General features: G+C 38.3%; 3 protein-coding genes across 7 annotated transcripts in view; 2 read left to right on the forward strand and 1 right to left on the reverse strand.

The window, feature by feature from the left end:
• Positions 1-1,002: 1,002 nt before the first annotated feature.
• Positions 1,003-1,951, forward strand: LOC110466999. Its single transcript, XM_021523852.1, has one exon. It carries the CDS (start codon positions 1,022-1,024, stop codon positions 1,763-1,765), a length of 744 nt encoding a protein of 247 aa, XP_021379527.1. The 5' UTR covers positions 1,003-1,021; the 3' UTR covers positions 1,766-1,951.
• A 3,569-nt stretch (positions 1,952-5,520) lies between these two features.
• LOC110466998 lies at positions 5,521-7,499 on the forward strand. 2 transcript variants are annotated; one of them, XM_021523850.1, is made up of 3 exons: positions 5,521-6,294; positions 6,420-6,819; positions 6,870-7,499. In XM_021523850.1, exons 1-3 carry the CDS (start codon positions 6,132-6,134, stop codon positions 7,243-7,245), a joined length of 939 nt encoding a protein of 312 aa, XP_021379525.1. In that variant the 5' UTR covers positions 5,521-6,131; the 3' UTR covers positions 7,246-7,499. The 2 variants fall into 2 exon arrangements, with proteins under 2 accessions (XP_021379525.1, XP_021379526.1); XM_021523851.1 differs by having other exon boundaries at positions 6,420-7,499.
• Positions 7,500-7,509: 10 nt separating this feature from the next.
• Positions 7,510-14,420, reverse strand: part of LOC110466995 — an 8,952-nt gene continuing 2,041 nt past the window's right edge. For 3 of the 4 annotated variants that reach the window (XM_021523841.1, XM_021523842.1, XM_021523843.1), the window contains exons 3-9: positions 10,945-12,587; positions 10,392-10,541; positions 10,007-10,228; positions 9,510-9,722; positions 9,172-9,369; positions 8,624-8,758; positions 7,510-8,120 (exon numbers count right to left, since the gene is read on the reverse strand). In XM_021523841.1, the coding sequence (XP_021379516.1) occupies positions 7,960-8,120; positions 8,624-8,758; positions 9,172-9,369; positions 9,510-9,722; positions 10,007-10,228; positions 10,392-10,541; positions 10,945-12,587 (2,722 nt within the window). In that variant the 3' untranslated portion in view covers positions 7,510-7,959. The remainder of the gene's footprint in view (positions 8,121-8,623; positions 8,759-9,171; positions 9,370-9,509; positions 9,723-10,006; positions 10,229-10,391; positions 10,542-10,944; positions 12,588-14,420) is intronic. The other variant, XM_021523844.1, reaches the window with a different exon arrangement.

A 14,420-nucleotide genomic window follows, 5' to 3' on the forward strand; every position in this document is an offset into this window, starting at 1 on the left:
GGGTGTCTTCCCATTTATCCAACTTCTGAAAAAAGCTATTCCCATTTATCCAACTTTATGTTTTATGCCCTGTGGGTATGTTTGTTTAGTAGTATATTTTAATCATTAGGTGAAATAACCAAGACAAATTGTTCCATGGATAGAGGGAAAAGTATCATAGAGTGGATAAATTTATTTAATTTTAATTCATTTTGAAAGGTGAAAGTATGTATAAAATATTCATGAGAAATATGAACAGTGTTAAAGAAGCACCCAAGCCTTTTTCTACTAATTTATTCATAAATTTTGAATACTACTCACTAAGTATCCCAAGCTAGTTTTTAGCTTATAAGCACTGACCCACTGACAAAATTCATTCTTCAAGTTTGACCATGGCGAACGCACAAGTAAGAGTAGACTACATTCGACATGCTAGAGGCCACTACTTAGCTGTAAACGGCTACAGATATGTGATTAAGACCAGAAAACAGGGTAGAGATGCAGAACTAGCCTACTGGAAGTGCGCCGAGAAAGATTGCCCAGGCACAGCCAACACCAGAGACAACATGGTAACCAGATTTCCTAGAGACCACAACCACCCGACAACTCGTGCTGACATAGATGCCAAGAAATTTCTAGCAACACTCAGAGAAAAGGCAGCCAAAACTCTGGAACCACTACCCGCATTGTACGACAGCGAGATCATCAAATTCAGAAACAGAGAATGGGACGATCACACACACCAGGTCGTTGAACAGATACCAACTTTCGTCAGTACCAAATCAGCTATGTACCGAGAACGCAACAGTGAACTACCACCACTACCAACCACACGTGATGCCATTAATCTCCTGGGAGAATGGCAAGAGACTACTACAGGAGCACAATTCCTACTAGCAGATGATGGTGACCACAACAAGATCCTGGTATTTGGTACTACAGACAACCTCCGCCATCTAAGTAACGCTGACATGGAACTTTTTACGCCAGTCCTGTACTTTTCACCCAGCTGTACACACTGCATGCACTCATAGACGACGAGATGTACCCACTAATATTCGCCTTCCTACCTGACAAATGCCAGATCACCTACCAACGCCTATTCGAGATCGTTAAGACAGCAGCAGCAAACAACAACACACCACTCAATCCAACCACTATATTCCTCGACTTCGAGTCTTCAGCCCGTAACGCAGCAGAGACAGTCTTTCCACAAGCGTCGATCAAAGGTTGTCTATTCCACTACTGCAAACGCATATGGAGAAAGGTACAGAAACTTGGACTAGCAGACCAGTACACCAACGACAACCTACTCAACCTACATATAAGACGAGCTTCAGCATTGCCACTAGTCCCCATCAACCAAGTAGATGATGTATGGTTCCACGCAATTGAAGACTACGAGACCGATGACGCAAAGATCACCAAGTTCAACGACTACGTTACTGAGCAATGGATCGGGATGGAGACAGCAAAATGGAACCACTACTCAACAGTTGGACCCAGAACAACAAACCATTTAGAAGGATGGCACCACAAACTCAACAACCAACTTCACAGAGCACACCCAAACCTCTACGTCATCATCGAAAAACTCAAGCACACTCAAGCAGCAAATGAGATCCGACTTATCCAGTATGCAGCTGGTGGCACTAGAAAGACAAGAAAGCTGAAATACAGAATCCTAGACTCCAGACTTCAGCGACAGAAACAACGACTCATTCAAGGGGAAGTTGACATCTACCAGTATACAGACACAGTGTCACGCCTGCTGAAACTTCAATGAACTGATATGACTCTATAATATTCGATTGATATAGTGCTTTGCTTAATTCAAATATTTTAAATATGAAATTTACTATACATTGTAACTTTTCTATCATGTAAAATGATTCATATTCCTATCATCTTATTTCTAGTGCTTTATATCAATTTATGAAATAAATATTATTTTGTATCATTTTGTATATTTAATAATTAATATGTCTGTTAATAATATATATGTCTGATATTATTTGAATAAATATATTGAAAATAGAAATTAGTCTTATTGTGAAAGCATATATCATAACTACAGAATCAATAAAAAAACCCACACAAATAAAAACAAAATGAAGCATTCAAATCAACTTAATAGAAATAACTTTGAATATAGATACACATTTCCAAAAGGACTTAATTTCTGTATCATATTTTTAACCCAACACTTGACCCAAGCTCCAATTAGTGTTTGTTGTTTTAACAATATACCCTATTCCCACTTATCCAACCCAAACTTTTTACCTGTAGTACCTATTTTTCAAAAAGTTGGATAAATGGGAATGAACCGTAAATTGAGCCTGAAACTCTCAGACAGATTAACACTTACGCAAAATCAACACACAAATTATCATCAAGGGGATTGAAAGCTACATGAATTTTCGTATGAAATTTTAGGCAGAGTCTATATAGTATAGATCTACTGATTATGGATTATTTAGGAAGTATCATACCGTATTTATATATCTTTATTGAGTTTCAATACTGTGCACCAAAACTTTAACTGGTAGATGTTGGCATAAAATGTTCATAATAAGGAAAAATATGTATTTATTTTACTCTATTAATTATCTCTGAATGAATATTTGACCCCTCGGGAACCTCCATGCAAATATCGGCATCCTTATACAAATACTGAAGGTTGTACATGTATTTACAAACTTCAACGCTTGCACCAACACTTTAAAATTATTTATTATTTAACTTGGAGATTTTGGTGAAAATGAGAGAAGAAAAAAAATGATTTTAGAATTTTTCCTATTTTAGTTTCACTACGTCTGCGTTGGATTCCTATGTAACCTTCGTGTCAAATATCAGCATCAATGTACCTTCGTGTCAAATATCAGCATCAATGTACCAATACCGGAGGTTATTTTAGTTAATCAGCACCGACGTGCACGCCGACACCGGGTTAAACATACAGCGAAACAATACACTTCAGTAAGTGATACCATTATACAATGACAATTTTTTTTATCACACACAACAAAAAATACTTTGTAATTTATTTACATTTACACTACTATTTCCTCTAGAAGCATTGCCATAAGAAATTGCATTCATAGGGCTATGAACGCAATTTGATCAGCGTCAATTTGAAGCTTCTCCTCTCGCCTCGAATAACACGAGACAACTGTTGGGAGCAAACAATTTGATGACTTTAGGCAGTTCCAGGAATCTCTTTTGCACTGACGACATAAACACTTTATATTAGAAAAAATCAGAGAATGTCTGTATCTAGGTAAATAATACTCTACTTAAAATTTAGAATGAATAAATTAGGATTGAACGACATTTTTTTCAATGTTCATGCAGGTATGAAATTGAAAAAATGCCGTTCAATCCTTATTCAATATTCCATTTAAACAATTACCAAAGGTATCACATTTGCTTACTGGAATGGATACATATCAATAATCAACACATTGAAACGATGTTAAAACTTTATCATATCATACAGGAAAACAATCCATACAAAAATAAAACAATGGAAAAAGTCGCTGAAAAATCTCATTGGAAAACAATACACTACAGTAATCGATACATGAATACTGTAAGAATACATATTTTAGCGGATGCAAATTTTAGCATATTTTTATATTTTGACAGATTAACACGACAATTAAAATCATATATGCAATAGAAAGCTATGTCTATACGACAAGTACGTTAATTACACATTTTTAATTGTATTTTCTTTCTTAATAACGTTGGCTATATGTTTTCATTGTTTAGCTATTTTAAATCTTATTAAATGCTGTCATCTTGCTTAACTTCTTTCTTCTTTTGTCGTTTACTATCCGCGATAGTTGCAGTGCTCGTACTGTCTGTTGCCCCACCTGATAAAAAATATGACGATGTCGGTCGAACCTCGGATTCGTCGAAGACCATGTATTCCTCGAACTTTTTGACCTGGACCCTACGAGTTCGAGTAAACGGGGTTTTACTGTATATACAAAAACCTTAATTAGCGCAATCACAAATAAGCGCAATATTTAAAGAGCTAAAACCGCTAAAATTAGAATACCACTAAAATATGTACATTTACCGTATATCCAGTAAACTGTATTTAACCTTATATCTAAATTTACGGATATTAATAGGATATAACACATTAGTCTTGGTTATTTTACAGTAACTGTAAATGACATAAATTTCATAAACCCACAAATTTGCAGGCGTGCTTGAGACGATTGGTTCGCAAAGATTTTTTCGCAATAATATATGCACAATGTTAGGATTTATGCTTGGTGCACACATATTTTTCGTGACCTGATGTCTCCGTAACATTGGCGAGAACATTAATATGCGTTTCGTTCAACGTGTATGCCTTAATCTGTATGTCAAATTGATTATTGACATGATTGAATTCGCGCAATCAATTCCTTAAACGAAATTTTGCAATGATAAAAATCACGTATAACATAAGTAATATAGAGTATATATGACCAGTCATGACGATCCCAATGATGTCATGATAAAAATGAAAATTGAAAAGTCGAAAAAATATTTTGCGAAAAGCCACCGCGAAGCTGTTAATATTCGTGCGTTGCTTATATTCTCGACATTCACAGAAACAGCATTTCTACAACAAACTATGTCCCGCATGAATAAATGACTTTGCAGTATCTTATAATCTGCTCCATATTATTACAAAAATAAGTATATTTTGAAGTATGTCATAAAATATAAGTATAAAATAAAAACAATAATCTCTTAACACTATAGACCATAATGTTCTCATCCATATCAATGCATGGAAGAGTCTACTTTAGTTACATAGGGGTGAAAGGGTTAAGGATCTCCGTGCCACTGCTAAAGCCGTTTACAAGGCATTGCAAACCGTTTTTTCTGCATGACTTTAGTTTCGATAAATCACTTCTGAAAGAAACACCATACCTTTCGGGACTTTGATGAAAAGTAATAAAGATAAAATAACACTAAACATCATCATCAACAGTGTTTTGAGAGTAAAAAAAAATCCCCAGAAAAAACTGGATTTGGGCCCTGGAATTCAGATTCGTATACTATCGCTCTAACCGACAAAGCTACACGGTCAATGAACGTATCCTGGGTCAACTGGGCTACAGTAACATCCAAAACAAAATAAAGGGGAGGTTACTATATTTACGAAAAGTCACATTGCACTGGGACAAGGATCCTTAAAATGCAATATGTATAAAATATGACATATATATATATATATAGGATAGTACACCCGTTTTCATTTCATTTGAGATTTATGAAACGAGTGTAAGATTTTTTTAGAAAATTCGTGACGAGTTTCATAAATTTCTTATAGCTATGAAATGAAAACGAGTGTAAGATCCTTTTTATCACATAATCAACATTTGTAGCATTTATTCGTGTTAAACGACAATTTTCATGCAACCTAGAAATGTAAAAAGACGCCATTTTGACTCCAGTGCGTAAGTCTGTGACGTCATGTACTTGTCCTAGGCGTGACGTGACAATTGAAACAATTGAAACTTGCAACCAGTCACAGGGCTGATAGGTCATATTATATGGGTTAATATGCAAACAAAATATGACATGGGTATATTCACTGGATAACTCAGTATATTATGTGATGAAATGAAACATCCACTACTTTTAAATGAAAAAAAATCGGCAAAAAATAACAATGTTCAATTTAGAAAGTCTTTACAATGTATGTTCCTGGTCTTATTTTTTCTGTACTATATTGTCAATTATAGTTTAAAAAGAACAGTACAGGAATGTACTTTCATATGCTTGGTGTGACTTGCGCTTTATACAGATGGCGTGAATTACATTAGCTACGTATACTTATACAGATTATCGCTTCTTAAGCAATATTGTATATTGTTAGCATTTTTTTTAATTGACGGTATCGAACGCTCCGAAGCTGCACTTGAAAGTGTCGTTTGAAATGAAAATTAACGCCTCTCGTGTTGCCATGCCATGATCGATTACCATATTTGTTTCAGATATTGAACATCTTTTTTTGCAATAATTAAGAATCGTAATGATAAATATCAACTTGTGTGTGATCATGGTCACATCCATCCTCGATTTCCAGGGGTTACGATCACCTACGCTCTCTAGAGAGCGAAAGTGAGCGTAACCCCTGGATGTCGAGGATGGGTCAACCCCTGGATATCGAGGATGGGTCAACCCCTGGATGTCGAGTATGGGTCAACCCCTGGATGTCGAGGATGGGTCAACCCCAGGATATCGAGGATGGGTCAACCCCTGGATATCGAGTATGGGTCAACCCCTGGATGTCGAGGATGGGTCAACCCCTGGATATCAATGATGGGTCAACCCCTGGATGTCTAGGATGGGTCAACCCCTGGATGTTGAGGATGGGTCAACCCCTGGATGTCGAGGATGGGTCAATCCCTGGATATCGAGGATAGGTCAACCCCTGGATGTCGAGTATGGGTCAACCCCTGGGTGTCGAGGAGGGGTCAATCCCTGGATATCGAGGATAGGTCAACCCCTGGATGTCGAGTATGGGTCAACCCCTGGATGTCGGGGATGGGTCAACCCCTTGATATCGAGGATAGGTCAACCCCTGGATGTCGAGGACGGGTCAACCCCTGTATATCGAGGATGGGTCAACCCCCGGATGTCGAGGATGGGACAACCCCTGTATATCGAAGATGGGTCAACCCCTGGATATAGAGTATGGGTCAACCCCTGGATGTCAAGGATGGGTCAACCCCTGGATATCAAGGATGGGTCAACCCCTGGATGTCTGGGATGGGTCAACCCCTGGATATCGAGGATGGGTCAACCCCTGGATGTCGAGGATGGGTCAACCCCTGTATATCGAAGATGGGTCAACCCCTGGATATCGAGGATAGGTCAACCCCTGGATGTCGAGGATGGGTCAACCCCTGGATGTCGAGGATGGGTCAACCCCTGTATATCGAAGATGGGTCAACCCCTGGATATCGAGGATGGGTCAACCCCTGGATATCGAGGATGGGTCACCTCAAAACAAAGGATCACGAACTGACGCTCAATAATGGAAACGTCCATTGCAACATGCATTATTTACATATCTTTGTTTTGTTTGTGTATAATATTATCAGTGAAATAAGACATCATAACTTTATGTCTTGTGCCACTTACACCAACTTTTGTATCTGCCAAAGTACTACTACAATAAAACCGCAACTTTCAAAATCAAGCGCGGATTTCTCAATAGAAATCTTCCGCTCTGAATACATTCTTTAAGAATGAAAGGTTGGCGATTTTGCTTTAATGAAAGTGAACTGTTTGATATCATATTTTCACAGTACTAGTTCCAAAGTCTAACAATATCGCTAAACATCATAAGTTAAATGATATATAATATACGTAATACAAAGTCAGGAAATAAAAGCCACTCACCAACACTAAGTTTGTTTCACAACCTAATGAAACCTTACAAAGCTGTGGTACCCTCACAGCGCAAATAAAAATTAAATACAACATGGATCAAAACCAAACCCCCCCCCCCCCAAAAAAAAAAAAAAAACAGAACAAAACATGAAATGACGCATAATGATCAACAATGTAAATGAAGTAAGGTAGCGGCCGCATTGACATATAATATGATCTTACCTTTCTGTATTACATGGATATAAGGGACAGATTGACGTCATTTCCTGTGATACCATGTAACGCCTACATGCTAAAGTGTTCACACATATAATGAATTAATATACACAGGTATATACTATGTTTTTATGATATATAACGACACCAGATTAAAGTCAGCGATACCTTAGTTTCATTTCTCACAGAGGTAGGATCCATAGACAATAGAATCCGACATTTCCCTGTGGTCGTAACTATTTCCTTTTTATGAATGTAATCGAGAGTGATGTACAACTCTCAATGTTGTATGCTTAACGAAGTGATATCTGCCATGGAAATGCATGTACAATCAATTTTTCCAGAACTTTTTTAATCGCTCCAGTAGGGACACTTCGCGCATGCATAGTGTTCCTGACATCGCCCGGAAAGTCCAGGAGCCTCCAACTGAGTACAGTTGTTCTCAATGCACTGGAACAACATCTTCGTTCGCTGCTTTTGACCAACGATTGGTGGATTGGCAGGCACCGAGTCTGAGAAAAATAAAACTACTTGTTGAAATTTTGATGTTTTTTTTAATGATTTTTAAACCAACGAACGTGTTTATGACGTCACAGTACCCACATCGGGACACTTGAAGGAAAAAGTTGCAAGAAATTTGTATGCTGTGCAAAAAAAGTATTTTTAAATTGATAATATTGATTTAAAGATGTTTATATACCAATAAACATTATATGAACTTTATTTACTGCCACTCATGGTTACAATCACAGTTTTAGTTTGTATATAATGACGAAAATGTAACGTTTTAAATTTATGCGCAACGCGACGTTATTAATTTTCATTTTTTGTATGTGATTTTTCACAATCCTATTATTTCAAAATTATTGGTAGATTTGTAACATATATAATTGTTCTTTGCTTAAATCAACTAAATACCTTGGTCTGCCATGTCATTTCGCCTCAAAGTTTAGATAACATTAGAAACAACTTTAAGTTTATCTAAGTATAATTGGAGTTCAGTAAGAAAACCTACCTGTCTCCGATTCTATCTGAATCCTATCGTTTGTCTTTTTCAATTCTGTTTCTACTTCCGGTGCGGATTGTGAGTATTTCGGTCTAACAGGCTTCACATCTGGTCTTCGGTATTCTTCGTATGAAGACGTAATTTCTAAAATTGAAACAAAGACTTGCAATATTTTTCGTTAAAACGCAAGTGTCATTTCAGTTTATTTTGAAATGGAGAGTGAATTAACAGAAATCCAAACCCTAGCGTTCATCTTGTACACTGTAAGCCATGTATATGATCTATATGTAGCAAAAGGGACTTGGGACAAAGAAATACGAACTTTTCTGAGGTATTCACATACTTGATCTTCGTATAAATTTCGATGAAAATCTGTTGCGAAATGAAATCAGTAGAGTCATGAATGTATGTATCGCCTTGTTATAGGACGGAACTTTTTTGGGGAAAAAATAAACAACAAACAAAATGCATTTTGATTTAGAACAATGTAAAATGGAAGCTCGAAATTAGAGAATATGGACGAGGTGGATGAAACACAATAGCAGATGAAGACCTACCAGTTTTAACGTCCGTTTGATGAGTAAAGTACGCCTTTCTCCATTCTGAGTCTGCTGGACGTGACGTTGGTTTTGCAGCATGTTCAACAGGTTTAGGGTCTGTCAACTGATAGCCGGCGGGTTTGCTTTGGAAACGGCTAATCCTATCCCTAACTGACCTCGTTTCAATTTCCATAGACTCTTCAGATCTTGTAGTTTCTATCAATTTAAATTTTGTGTAAATGTGAATAAACTTACTTTCGGTTGATTTAATATATCAAACGCCATCGATATTTGTACGCGTCATTTACGACATCATTTCATGATTTTGAAACGTAATAATGACAATGAAAACCTACCCCTCTTAACGTCCGTTGTAAGGATAAAGCACGGCGGTTTCATTCCTACGTCTGCTTGTTGTGACGATGTGTTTGCAGCTCGCATAACAGGTTTAGGATCTGTCCACTGATAGCCAGTTGGGTTGTAATGGTCACCATCGATCACTTCTTTTCTAGAGGGGACACTCATTTTCCTAACCGCCTCCTTATTGATGTCCATTGCCTCTTCAGCTTCTATCCATTAAAATTTTGAAGATGGAAAAATATTTTTTAGTTATTTTATAAATCAAACAACATATCGATATTCATTGGTTATATTTTCCACAAAGAATTGGGATTTTGCATAATAATAATAACCGTTGAAATCCTATCCATGTTGACGTCCGTTTGAGAGGGGATGAACACCTGTATTAGTTCTGTGTCTATAAAAGAATTTAATTATATGCTTTTAGTTATCAAACCGATGTTATCGATATCCAGGGTTCCTTTTACTTTAACAATGATCAATGATGACCTACCAAGCTTCCTGTCGGTTTGAGAGGTAAAGGAAGTCTTTCTTAATCCGGCGTCTCCGTGTGTAACATATGTTTGCCCTACCGGAACAACAGGCTTAGGGTCAGTCCATTGTAACCCGTAGGAGTTGATTTGGGCACGGCTTATCACATCTTCTCTGGTGGAGGGAGCCATGCTCCTAATGGATTCTCTATTCGCTTCCGTAACCTCTTCTGATTCTATAACTTCTATCAATTCAAATGTCGAAGAACAAAATTATTTATAACCTTGTGTTGAACAAATCTAAACTAAACACCACCGTAATTTGCATTTCACATTTTCGTCAAAATTACGTTAAGAATATTGCATTGAAAATAGTCTCGTAAATGATCAGGGGAATATATAAAATACCTTTTGTTTCTGTGGTTGCCCTGTCGTTAGGGATGTTCAGAATGGATAGAAGATCTGCTCTATGAAGACACCGAGGAACTACACCTGAATAAGGTGATGTTCTCAAGCGTTGTAGAGATTCTCTGTCGTACGATATCCTTACTGATGAGCCTGTACAAAGAAAATGCCGACTTATGCCAGAGTTCTCTCAATAAATGCTGTGTTACTGTTAACGTACACATTTTAGCGGTACTTTTATTACAGCGCTTTCAGTATTGCGTTAAATTATGATTGCACTAATCGACGTTTCTTTAAATAGTTTTCTATACTACATATTGTGAATGCTCCTATTCATCAATCCGCTAATCCGTAAAAAAATTAATCATGATACGCTAAAATTTGAGTCTGCAAAAAGAAGTACTTTATATTCACTATTTTATTTCAAAAGCATTCTGTTTGCAATTATCTTAATCGAACCACTTCCTCCATAGATTCTTGGTTAAAATGTGTTTCAATAAATATTAGAAATGGCTATGAATTTGTTTTCTCTTGTTTATGGGACAAAATGTCCTACCTGAATTGGTCCTCTCCGATGTATTCATCTTGCGGTCAGTGCACTTCTCGAAGCAAGGAACATGTAAGCGTCCTTGGAAACAACCTCCACATGTTCCAGAACAGGGATGACCGCAATCTAATTTAGTAGTGCACTTTTCAGTGCAAGAGAAGTCTTCAATTCTTTGGTAACATTTGCACTGTATGAAGTGTCCACAAATCAATTTGCGCTGAATGAGCTCTGGACATTGAATCTGGTGGGTGTTGTATTCTTTACACTTTCCACAAGTTCCGCTGCATATGTGACCACAAATCAGCTTTTTCTCGCATTTTGACCGACACTTGAAACTGTGGGGATCCTGATGACATGGGCCTAATTGCTCGTGCCTGCAAACTGGAATAGTCTTGATAATGTTCTTCATGCATTTCCCACACTCTTCCCAGCATTTCTTAGTGCAAACATGTCCTTTATCGCAAACCTGAGCACATGGCTTCAAACAACGGTATTTCTGATGAGCACTGTCAAAGATATGACAATATTGTTCACAAACATGACCACAAGGTAGACGTGTTTCACATGGTGTGGTACAGCCTCCATTTGGTGTCTCATTGAATTGCAGGTCCTTCAGATCAGGCAGTATCGGAAGTTCTCTGAAATTGTTAGGGGGAGGCAATGATTCCATGTCTCTATGATTCCGTCGGCCACCAGGTTGAATGTTTTTATCTCTTCTTTGGTTGTCAATGTCCTGTACAAGTGTTTTCATAATTGTAGATACATCATTAATCAATTCCAAAATATCTGGATTCTGTTGTAAATTGAATGTATGGTCCTCAGCAATAGCATCTAACATCAACACAGCACTACTAACAGTGTGGACCTCCTGTGGCATTCGTTGCATCAACTCTTTCATTATCTTGCAGACATCTTGAATTATGCACTGAAGATGGTAAGGGGGCATCACAGCAATCCTGGACTTGATTTTTGCAAGGAATGTGGTCACTTGAAGCATCATGACATTCTCTTGAACCATTAATCCCACTAATTGTAACTTGCTGTGGCTTTTAGAAGAGGAGCAAGCTTTTCCTAGTACAGATAGAAGCAATCTACTCCAGTCGATCTGCATGTTAATGTTCTTTAATAGAGTTTGAAATCCACTACTTTCCAACAGTAATTCCATTAGAACATCATCTGAATTGGTCTTTTCACTGAGCTCACTGAGTTTCCTGTAGCCAAACATTCTTGGTGGTCTGGAACGAGTATCATTTCTTCTTGGTCTCGAACTATCACGGTATCTAGCATTAGTAGCATCTTGTACATCCTCATTTCTGTTTGGTACCGTATCCAATCTACTGAGAGAAGAATATCTTCGGAGGTCAGCAGCTCCTCGAGTCAATCCACCAGATGCTCCTCGAGTCAATCCACCAGATGCTCCTCTAGACCCGCCTCTTCCACCCCTACTGCCTCGTCTTCGGCCATCTCCTCTATGTCCTCTCTCTGCATTACCGCCTCTGCTTTCACTTCTACTCTGAGAAGACTCAGGGTTTCTTTGGTGTCCTCCTCCTGGACCGCTGGATCTGCCTCCTTGTCTGCTATTCCTTCTTGTACCATTTGTATTTTCTGTTTCATCGTCATCAAGATTGAGAATTCTTAGTGGGCCTGTTCTGCTGAAATGTTAGACGTTCTATGTTCAGAGGTGTTGAGTGCTTGAGCAAGTCAACTCACACAGACATTGTTCTAAAGATAAGTGTAAATATTATTACATCTGATTTTCTGTCAGATCCTAGGATATGATTACTGTCACCCCTAGGGTATGATTTCTCTGTCAACCCTTAGGCATGGTTTCTCTCTCACCCCTAGGATATGACCTCTGTCACCCCTAAGTTATGATTTCTCTGTCATCCCTAGGATATGGTTTCTCTGTCACCCTTAGGGTATGGTTTCTTTCACCCCTAACGTATGATTTCACTTTCATCCCTGGTATATGATTTCTATCAACCCTAGGGTATTGTTTCTCTGTCACTCATTCAGGTATGATTTCTCACGCTCTCTAAAACGATTCCTCTGTCAACTCCTAGGAAATGATTTCTCTGTCACCCCTGGTATATGATTTCTAGCAACCCTAGGGTATTGTTTCTCTGTCATCCCTAGGGTATGATTTCACTGTCACTCACTGTGTAATGATTATCCCTGTCAGCCCCTAGGGTATTATTTTTCTGTCAGCCCCTAGTGTATGATTTCTCTGTCAGCCCTAGATATGCTTTCTGTCAACCCTAGGGTAAAGTTTCTCTATCATCCCTAATATATGATTTCTGTCACCCCTAGTGTAGGGTGTCTCTGTCACCCCTAGGTTATGATTTCTGTCAACCCTAGGGTATGGTTTCTCTGTCAGCCCTAGGATATGCTTTCTGTCAACCCTAGGGTAAAGTTTCTCTGTCATCCCTAATATATGATTTCTGTCACCCCTAGGGTAGGGTGTCTCTGTCACCCCTAGGTTATGATTTCTGTCAACCCTAGGGTATGGTTTCTCTGTCACCCCTAGGATATGCTTTCTGTCACCACAAGGTTATGATTTCTCTGTCACCCCCTTATATATGATTTCTGTCACCACAAGGTTATGATTTCTGTCACCCATAGGATATGATTTCTGTCACCCCTAGGGTATGATTTCTCTATCACCCCTAGGATATGATTTCTCTAACCCCTAGGTTATGATTTCTCTGTCACCCCTAGTATATGATTTATGTCACCCCTTCTCTGTCACCCCTAATATATATGATAACTATCAACCCTGTGGTATGGGTTCTCTGTCATCCCTTCAGGTATGATTTTCTCACCTCTGTCACCCCGAGGGTACTGTTTCTATGTCACCTTCTAGGGTATGATTTCTGCATCTGACGCTAGGGTATGATTTATCTGTTACCCATTAGGGTATTTTTTTCTGTGCTATTAGGGTATGATTTATCTGTTACCTATTAGGGTACGATTTTTCTGTGTTACTAGGGTATGATTTATCTGTCACTTACAAGGATACGATTTTTCTGTCACCCCTCGGGTACAGGGAATGATTTCGCTGTCACCCATAGGGTATGATTTATCTGTTACCCACTAGGGTTTAATTTTTCTGTGTTACAAGGATATGATTTCTGTCAACCCCTAGGATACGATTTTTCTGTCACCCCCTCGGGTACAGGGGATGATTTCGCTGTCACTCACTGTGGAATGATTTTCTCTGTCAGTACCTTAGTTATGATTTCTCAGTCACCCAATAGTATGGAATGATTTTCTCTGTCACTCACTGTATAATAATTATCTCTGTCAGCCCTTAGGGTATGATTTATGTGTCACACCCTAGGGTTTGATTTCTCTTGTTACCTTCTAGGGCATGATTTCTGTGTCACCCCACAGTGTATGACTTCTTTGTCACCCCCAAAGGTATGATTTCTCTATCACCCACCAGAATACGATTTCTCTGTTACCTGCTAGCCTCTTCCCCCCCC

This window comes from Mizuhopecten yessoensis, unplaced genomic scaffold (assembly GCF_002113885.1).
Source record: "Mizuhopecten yessoensis strain PY_sf001 unplaced genomic scaffold, ASM211388v2 scaffold11153, whole genome shotgun sequence".
Lineage (NCBI taxonomy): Eukaryota > Metazoa > Mollusca > Bivalvia > Pectinida > Pectinidae > Mizuhopecten > Mizuhopecten yessoensis.

What these genes read in the sequence shown, in the direction of transcription:
- LOC110466998 (XM_021523850.1), top strand. Translation starts at nt 6,132, where the DNA reads ATGTCGAGGATGGGTCAACCCCTGGATATCGAGGATGGGTCAACCCCT. An exon ending in CCCCTGGATGTCGAGGATGG is followed by an intron (nt 6,295 to 6,419) that starts GTCAACCCCTGG and finishes TATCGAGGATAG; the next exon opens with GTCAACCCCTGGATGTCGAG. An exon ending in CCCCTGGATGTCGAGGATGG is followed by an intron (nt 6,820 to 6,869) that starts GTCAACCCCTGT and finishes TATCGAGGATAG; the next exon opens with GTCAACCCCTGGATGTCGAG.
- LOC110466999 (XM_021523852.1), top strand. Translation starts at nt 1,022, where the DNA reads ATGTACCCACTAATATTCGCCTTCCTACCTGACAAATGCCAGATCACC.